Source organism: Chiloscyllium plagiosum, chromosome 14 (assembly GCF_004010195.1).
Source record: "Chiloscyllium plagiosum isolate BGI_BamShark_2017 chromosome 14, ASM401019v2, whole genome shotgun sequence".
Taxonomy (NCBI): domain Eukaryota; kingdom Metazoa; phylum Chordata; class Chondrichthyes; order Orectolobiformes; family Hemiscylliidae; genus Chiloscyllium; species Chiloscyllium plagiosum.
In genome coordinates, this window is record NC_057723.1 from 7,575,435 (window position 1) to 7,585,198 (window position 9,764).

Consider the following 9,764-nt stretch of genomic DNA (forward strand, 5'->3'; position numbering starts at 1 on the left):
CCTAAATTCTCAACCAAATCAATTATACAAATTACAAAAACAGACCCAGCACCAATCCCCGCGGAACACTACTGGTCACAGGCCTCCAGTCCCAAAAACTACCCTCCATCCTCTGTCTCCTTCTGTCAAGCCAATTTTGTATCTAATATTAGTTGCCCATCCTAAATTGTCTTTGAGAAAGTGGGCGGCGGCACAGTGGCTCAGTGGTTAGCATTGCTGTCTCACAGCACCAGGGTCCTGGGTTCGATTCCTGCCTGTCTGTGTGGAGTTTGCACATTCTCCCCATGTCTGCGTGGGTTTCCTCCGGGTGCTCTGGTTTCCTCCCACAATTTAAAGATGTGCAGGTCAGGTGAATTGGCCATGCTAAATTGCCCACAGTGTTAGGTGTGTTAGTCAGGAGTAAATATAGGGTAGGGGAATGGGTTTGGGTGGGTTTCTCTTTGGAGGGGCGGTGTGGACTTGTTGGGCCGAAGGGCCTGTTTCCACACTATAGAGAATCTAATCTAATCTAATCTAAAAGTGGTGGTGAACTACCTCGTTGAACCACTACAGTCTGTAGTGTAGGTAGTGCCGTTACAGAATATTCTGGAATATTGACCCAGGTCTATTTCCAAGTGCAGGTGGTATGCAACTAAGCGTGAAACCTTGAAATTATTGCACCTAAAGATGATAAGAAATAGGAGGAATAGTCTATTTAGCCCCTTGAGCCTACTCCACCATTCAATAAGTTCATGGTTGATCCCATTTTGGCCTCAGTGCAGTCCTTTCTGGTCCACCATGACTCTTAACTTGCATTCCAAGTGAAACAGTCACTCATTCAGTCTTGTATATATTCAATGCTCCAGCCTCCACTTCTTGCATGGGGAGAGAATTCCTCAAATAACAACCCTCTCAGAGAAGAAATCCCTTTACAATTCCATATTGAATGGGAAGCTCCTTATTTTTAAAATGTCCTGCCTAATTCTAGATACACCCCCACCCCCACAAAAGGTAAGATTCTCTCAGCTTCTGTTCTGTCAAGTACCCTCAGAATCTTGTGTATTTCACTAAGATCACCTTTCATTTCTTCAAACTCCAATGAATATCGATCCAACCTTTCCACATAAGATAACCCCCCAATCTCAGGAAGAGGTTGAGTGAAGTTTTTCTGACCAGCTTCTAATGCAATTGTTGGGACACACAGAGGAGCTGGAACTTGAGTCTGAACCTTCTGACCTCAAGGTAGGGACACTATCACTGGCCCTTCAAAGCCCTCATAAAATCAAGTGCCCTAGGTGGGACTCAGACTAAATTCCTGGTTTAGAAGGCCAATGCCATATCCAGAAGGACCCATGAGGCTCAAAGTAGTGAACCAGATGGTTTCTTGCAAAAACTGATAGGTTGTCGTTCTATTTTGAATGATAGATTTGTCTTGAATTTAATATATCCTTCCTTAAATAAGGAACCCAACGTTGTATACGTTCTCCCGATGTATAAGGTCATTGTAAGGCATGCACAAGGGATGTTATTGAAGGGAAATAGCTCAACAATGACCATGGAAATGTTTCTCTCAGTCCACAGCAATCCTCAAAATCTCTTCCTGTTACTGTCATCTACAACCTAGTCAGGTAACTGAAACCAGCCCAGGAGATCATGTGGATCAAGACATTCACACACAGACACTTAACTGTCTGCAGTCTTTGCACCAGTTGGGAAGAGGTCCTGAATCCTTTGCAGTGAGCATCCACCACATAGACCGTAATTCCAGAGAATCTGCAGAACTGCCCCAATGTTCAGGCTTTTCCTACCCCCTCTCAGTTCAGTTCTGTGCATTCTGAAATAATCCTTCATTGGAGATGCAAAACAATCCTTTATTCATTTCATGGGCTTCTATTCAGAGGCTTTTTTGGTGTAGTGGTAGTGGTTCTACCTCTGAACCAGGGATCGAATATCACATGCTCCCAAGGTGTGCAAGAATATCACTGAACAGTTCGATTAGAAATATCTGGATGTCCATTGACTCCACGTCTACCCATCTTTAAAGGGAATGAACCAAGTTTTTTTAAGCTCTCCATTAAACTGAGGTTCTTTAAACTGGAAATTAATCTTGTATCACCCCCTCTAAAAGGACATTGTATTACTCAGACTGTTGGAGGACCTAAAATGGATAGAGATACTGTAACCTGTTGCATATCAAACGGTGCTGTTGTGGGAGTAGTTCCTATCTCTGGATTAGGAGGTCCACCTGCTCCAGTGGTGTGTGGTGGTATTTCTGAATAGCTGGAGGAGAGAATATCTAGAGTGTCCGAGGCAGAATCAATGAAGTGTAGAGCTCAAAATGAGTCTCTTCAGCCTTTCTGACTGCTGACTGTCCAACTGAGCAATTAACCCATTATCATCCTCCCACCTTCTCACTGCAGCCCTTCTACATGTTTCATTTTCAGTTAATAATCTGATTCCCTCTTGAAATCTTCCATTCATACTGAGTATTACTGTTAACAACCCAATAATCAGTTTGTGTAGTTACAATTTCTTTATGTTGGTTTTTGACCTTCAGTGAACTGTGTGAATAATAAAAGGTCTTGTCCTCTCTTGGCTTATTCAACATGATGCATAATTCTATGTTATCTCACAGTGTGTTTATCTGGTGGGAGATGGTACCATTGTGCTAATGTCATTGGACTGGAAATCCAGAACGATATTTGGGGAATGTGGATTCAAATCCCATTATGGCCGATGGTGAAGTATGAATTCTATAAAATTTGGAATTTAGAGGCTAGTCTAATAATGTGTAAATACAGTCGGTTCTGCTATAACACGCGTTTCTGCAATGCAAATTAGCTATAACACGATTAAAGAATTTAGACCATTATTTGTAGAATGTGAACTTTCCTTACCTGTATTGGCGCTAATGCAATTCCAGCCCCATTGGTTTAAGTGGTGCAGCTATTATGCAATTTTCTTATAACGTGGGATTGCAAGGGAACAGAACTATCGCATTATATCAGAAGAGACTGTGCTATAAATCGTTGTAACAACTCATGTAGTTCACTAATACTCTTTAGCAAAGGAAATCCAGGAATTGTGCAGCATAGAAAGAGTTCCTTCAGTCCAACTCATCCATGCCAACCAGATATCCTAAATTAATCTAGTCCCATTTGCAAACATTTGGCCCATATCCCTCTAAACCTGTCCTTACGTGTTATAGTGTACCAGATCCACAATGTGACTGACTCTCAACTGCTTTCTGAAATGATGTGGAGGTGCTGGTGTTGGGCTGGCATGGACAAAGTCAGAAATCACATGACACCAGGTTACCGTCCAACAGCTTTATTTCAAATCACAAGCTTTTGGATTTGTCCTGAAGAAGGAGCAGTGCTCGGAAAGCTTGTGATTTCAAATAAAGCTGTTGTACTGTAGCCTGGTGTGGTGTGCCTTCTTAAATGGCCTAATTCAGTTCCAGGGTGCTCAGGAATGGACAACAAATGCTAGCCATGCATGTGATGCCCAGACCCCATGTAAGAATAATATCAAATTGATCTGCCAGTGTGTGGCCCACTCCATCCATACATCCAAATCTACCTGGATTGGCATATTCTTTTCTATTGTCTATTTTGCTTGTAAAGGTTTTGCCGTCATCTGCAAACAAACTTAGCATATTCCCAACATAGATTTGTAATAAAGATTCGGAATAACAAAGCAACCTAAGAGAAGGGACACGGTGACGCAGTGGTGATATCAATGGGACATGGGTTCAAATCCAACTATAGCAGTTGGTGGGATGAGCTTGAGTTGATAGAGATTGAAAGCTACTCTCGATAACACTGACTGTGAAACTGTCGTCAATTGTAGACCCACCTGGTTCTCCATTTCCCTTTAGGGAAGGAAATCTTCCGAACTTACCTGGTCTGGCCTACACGTGACTCCACACCCAAAGGAATATGGTTGACTCTTAACTGTCCTCTAGAATGGCTGGGCACTTAGGGATGTGCAGCAAAGACTCACTTTGCCAGCGATGCCCACATCCCATGAAAAGTAGAAAGAAAGAAACAAAACCCTTGCATCACGGATGAAGCAAACATTACTGGGATCACAATTTTTTTAAAGTCTTCCGTATCAGGGCATGGATAGGGTAAATAGGCAAAGTCTTTTCCCTGGGATCGGGGAGTCCAGAACGAGAGGGCATAGGTTTAGGGTGAGAGGGGAATGATATAAAAGAGATCTAAGGGGCAACTTTTTCACGCAGAGGGTGGTACGTGTATGGAATGAGCTGCCAGAGGAAGTGGTGGAGGCTGGTACAATTGCAACATTTAAGAGGTGTTTGGATGGGTATATGAATAGGAAGGGTTTGGAGGGATATGGGCCGGGGGCTGGCAGGTGGGACTAGATTGGGTTGGGATATCTGGCCAGCATGGACAGGTTGGACCGAAGGGTCTGTTTCCATGCTACATCTCTATGGCTCTATGACATACACAATCATAGTGGGAAGTGTGGTTTTGGTCAATCTGTTTAGTAAACCAAATTTTTAAACATATTTCACTGTGTTCAAAGTTTGTGAGATTTGTAGCTTGGGTGCTCGTTGTTGTTGTGGTTCTGAGCTGGGAATTTGTGTTGCAAACGTTTCGTCCCCTATCTAGGTGACATCCTCAGAGCTTGGGAGCCTCCTGTGAAGCGCTTCTGTGGTGTTTCCTCCGGCATTTATAGTGGCCTGTCCCTGCCGCTTCCGGTTGTCAGTTCCAGCTGTCTGTTGCAGTGGCCGGTATATTGGGGCCAGGTTGATGTGTTTGTTGATAGAATCTGTGGATGAGTGCCATGCCTCTAGGAATTCCCTGGCTGTTCTCTGTTTGGCTTGTCCTATAATAGTAGTGTTGTCCCAGTCGAACTCATGTTGCTTGTCATCTGTGTGTGTGGCTACTAAGGATAGCTGGTCGTGTTGTTTCGTGGCTAGTTGGTGGTCATGGATACCAATCGTTAGCTGTCTTCCTGTTTGTCCTATGTAGTGTTTTGCGCAGTCCTTGCATGGGATTTTGTACACTATGTTGGTTTTGCTCATGCTAAATCTATCAGTTACAAAAGACTCACGTGCTTCATTGTACACTTCACATGGATCTGTTAAGAGTTAAATAAGTGGGACAGAAATCAGTATTGCATAGAATACAATAACCTAATTAATAACTGACTCCCGTTAAAGTCTGAAAAATACAAGCAGTTAATCAAAGGTAAATGAGTTAGCTGCTTGGATGACCGTGTCATTTGTGTTTTACGCAACTCGCATCCCAATAACGCTCCGAGACTTGGCTTTTGTGTGTGGATAGGATTGGGATAAAACTGTAATAGTAGGAATGGGAACCTTGACAATGTACTTGGGGTCGCTGTCATTATCTGTAACTCCAAACAATTCGCCCCTTGACAATGAAGGGAGAGAACAGCAATGATCAAGAGGCAGAAATTTCACTGCATTGAGCAAAGGTTAAACAGGCTAGACTACTCATTGGAGTTTAGAAAAATGCAAGATGATCTCATTGAAACAGACTGGATTCTTAAAGGGGCTTGATAGGATCAGTGCTGAGAAGATGTTTCCCCTTATGGGAGAGTCTAGGACCAGAGGGCATAGCTTCTGAATAAAGAGGGACCAATTTAAGACTGAGATGAGGTGGTGTTTCTTCTTTCAGAAGTCTTTGGAATTCCTTACCACAGAGAGCTGAGAGGACAAAGTCCTTGTGTATATTTAAGGCTGAGATAGATTGATCTTTGATCAGTCAGAGAACCAAGGATTATTGGGAAAGGGCAGGAAAGTGGACGTGAGGAATGTTGGATCAGCCGTGATCCTATTGAATAGCAGAACAGGCTGAAGGGGCCGAATGGCCTCCTCCAGTTCCCATTTCGTGTGGTCTTATCAGTTCTGCAAATATAAAATGCCAATTATATGCCCATCCTTTTTCTGCATTAGGGTCCAAAAAGAATTAAACCATGTAAACTTCTTCAAAACTGCTAAGTCCTATAACAAAACATCAGTCCAAGTTGTACAAACAGCAAAATAGATGATAATTGATTTGGCAGCTGCTAAATTGGGATGATGATGCAAATAAGCTGTGTAGTCATAATTCATAACATTGTTACGGACAGTCAGAATAAAGAATAAAATGATAAAGACCACGGACAATTATGACTATTTCAGCAGACAAATATTTGTAATATTTTGCAAACTGCAGACCTCCTAGAGAATGAAAACAAAAGGTGAACAGCACTTGATATTTTAAGATTGAAGTCCAGGATCTTGTATTGGGAGGTTGAGTCCATTACGTTCTCAATCACTGTTGGTGAGTTTTGTAAAGTAGGGGTAGGGCTGGCTTGTGATGTGTTCATTCTGTGGATATACTGCAGAGGCTGCAAGCCCAGCATGTTGTGAGTAAGCTGTGTGCGCCTGACTCGTTTTCTGTCTTCATTCCAGGGTGACTGTTCTCATTTCTCCCAGTTATCATGAACCGTCTCATCGATGTCTGAGAGGTCCAACCTCCTCTCGTGGCTCACCGAGGGGTTCCTGGGTCGCACTCAATGGACACAGTTAAACAGTGGAGCACTCACCTTCGTCAGCTGTGATAACCCAAGAGAACCTCATACTCCTGGATTTGAGTGACAGCAAATGATTTGCAATGGTGACATGAAACGCAAGAGGGAAGATTTTTATTTTCTCAAGGCAGAAACAACCGGGCTACTTTAAATCTCGGAAGAGGGAGGACATAAAGCATGAGTTTCCTGAGCAGACTGCGTCGGCTGTTTCGACAACTCACGTTGCAGGGAGTGCTTCTGTTACTCTTTGCCTTCTGCATGGTTACTGTGTTCATCTCCGCCTATTACCTGTACATCGGAACCAAGCAAGAGACGGAACTTTCCAGTGAAGTCCAGCGTCCTGACTGTGATGACTCCAGAGTCACCCCATCCAGGCTATTCCCAACCAAGCCCATGAAGGCAGTGGATGTGTCTCGCACTGACCCTGTGGTCCTGGTCTTTGTTGAAAGCATGTACACCCAACTGGGGCAGGAGATAGTGGCCATCCTGGAGACCAGTCGGTTCAAGTACCACACGGAGATCGCGCCGGGCAAGGGTGACATGCCCACATTGACAGATGAAGACAGAGGCCGCTTTGTCCTCGTTATATATGAGAACATTTTGAAGTATGTGAATCTGGATGCTTGGAACAGGGAACTGCTCGATAAGTACTGCATCGAGTACAGTGTTGGCATAATTGGCTTCTTCAAAGCGAATGAAAATAGTTTGCTCAGTGCCCAGCTAAAGGGCTTCCCCCTGTACCTCCACTCTAACCTGGGCCTCAAAGACTGCAGCATTAACCCCAAATCACCGCTTCTGTACATCACAAAAGCAAAGGAGGTAGAGAAGGGCTTCCTGCCGGGAGATGACTGGACAGTTTTCCAGTCCAACCATTCAACGTATGAACCCGTTTTGCTCGCCAAGACCAAATCCGCTGAGAACATCCCACACATGGAGGTGGATGCTGCTCTCCATACAACTGTAGTGCAGGACCTGGGACTCCACGATGGCATACAGCGAGTGCTGTTTGGAAACAACATGAACTTCTGGCTCCACAAGCTTGTCTTTGTGGATGCCGTCTCCTTTCTAACAGGGAAGAGATTATCTCTCCCGCTGGACAGGTATATTTTAGTGGACATTGATGATATCTTTGTTGGCAAAGAGGGAACCAGGATGAAAGCAGAAGATGTCAAGGTAACCAGTTCTTTCCCCCTTCATTTTCTTAGTCCGCTCATGGGATGTGGGCACTGCTGGCTCGGCCAACAGTTATTGTCTCGTGCAGTGGTTCCTGAACTGGGGTTTCTCAATTACTGGTTGATACAGACATATCTTTGTTGCCTCTGTCAAAGAACGGAACAGAACAGCACAGGAACAGGCCCTTTGGCCCACCAAGCCCGTGCTGACACATGATGCCTTTCTAAATTGAAACCCTTTTGCCTCGATGCAGTCCGTATCCCTCTATCCCCTGTCAATTCATATATCTGTCAAGAACATTGGTATTGTATCCACCTCCACCACCTCCTCTGGCAGTGCATATCAGGCACTTACCAGCCCCTCTATAAAAAAAAGTGCCTCTCACATCACCACTAAGTTACTCTCTTTGACCTTAAACCTATGCCGCTGGGTAAATGACATTTCTGCTCTGGGAGAAAGACTCCAACTAACCATTCTGTCAATTCCTCTCATCATTTTGGAGACTTCTATCAGGTCCACCTCTCTCAGCCTTTGACATTCAAGGGAAAACCAACCAAGTTTGTCCATAGCTAATACCCTTAAAACCAAGCTACATCCTAGTAAACCGTTTCTGTACCCTCTCCAAAGCCTCCGCATCCCTCTGGGAGTGTGGCAACCAGAACTGTACATAATATTCCCAATGAGGCTGCACTAAAGTTTGAAACAGCCGCAATGTTACTTGCCATTTTTTATACTCTATGCCCTAACCGATGAAGACAAGCATACCATATGCCTTCTGACCACTTTAATCACTTGTTTTGCCATTTTCAGGGAATTGTGGGCCTGTACGCCTGGATCCCTCGATATGTTGATGCTGTTAAGGGTTCTGCCAGTTACTGTGTACTTCCCTCCTGCTTTAGACCTTCCAAAATGCATCACCTCGCATATGTCCAGATTAAACTCCATCTGCCATTTCTCCGCCCCAGTCTCTAACTGATCAGTATCCTGGTGCACCCTCTTAACAACCCTTTCCACTATCTGCAGCTCTCCCAATTTTTGTGACATCCACAAACTTACTGATCAGGCCACCTACATTCCCTTCATTTGTATATATTAAAAACAGCAGGGGTCCCAGCACCGATCCCCGCAGAATACCACTGCTCATACATCTCCATTCAGAACAGTACCCTTCCACTGCCACTGTCTGTCTTCTATGGTGAAGCCAGTTCTATATTCATCTTCCAGCTCACCATTGATCATGTGTGACTTTGCCTTTTGTATCAGTTAGCCATGAGGGACCTTGTCAAAGGCCTTGCTAAAGTCCACATAGACAACATCGACCGCCCTGCCCTCATCAGTCACTTTCTCAAAGGATTCAATCAAATTTGCGAGACGTGACTTCCCCTGGCAAAGCGTATTGCTATCTATCACTAATAATTCCATATTTTTTCAAATTGTTTAAATCCTATCCCAAAGAATCTTCTCCAGTAATTTTCCTACCACTGACATGAGGCTCACTGGCCTGTAATTTGCCAGATTAACCCTGTTGCCCTTCTTAAACAGAGGAACAACACTGATTATTCTTCAGTCCCCAGGAACTCTCCTGCACCTAAAGAGGATACATAGATTTTGTACAAGGCCTCAGCAATTTCCTCACCTGTATCCTTCAGCATTCTGCGATAGATCCCATCAGGCCCCAGGGACTTGTCTATCATAAAGCTTTTCAAAACACACTGAACCCCTCCTCCTCTTTGCAATTGACATGTCCTGGGATATCAACATACCCCTCTCTAGACTCACTATCCACCAAGTCCTTCTCTTATGTGAATGCTGATGCAAATGATCACGAAGGACCTCACTCACTTCCTCAAGGTCCACACACAAATTACCTTCCTTGTCCTTGAGTATACCTACCCTTTAGGAGAAAGTGAGGACTGCAGATGCTGGATATCAGAGCTGACAATGTGTTGCTGGAAAAGCGCAGCAGGTCAGGCAGCATCCAAGGAACAGGAGAATCGACGTTTCGGGCATGAGCCCTTCTTCAGGAATGAGGAAAGTGTGCC

The 9,764-nt window shown here is 44.2% G+C and overlaps 1 protein-coding gene across 6 annotated transcripts in view; it reads left to right on the top strand.

Annotated features, from left to right (window-relative positions):
• Positions 1 to 9,764, top strand: part of ndst1b (N-deacetylase/N-sulfotransferase (heparan glucosaminyl) 1b) — a 258,623-nt gene that overhangs the window by 167,795 nt on the left and 81,064 nt on the right. For all 6 annotated transcript variants that reach the window (XM_043703098.1, XM_043703100.1, XM_043703099.1 and 3 more), the window contains one exon: positions 6,431 to 7,722. In XM_043703098.1, coding sequence (XP_043559033.1) covers positions 6,727 to 7,722 — 996 coding nt within the window. In that variant the 5' untranslated portion in view covers positions 6,431 to 6,726. The remainder of the gene's footprint in view (positions 1 to 6,430; positions 7,723 to 9,764) is intronic.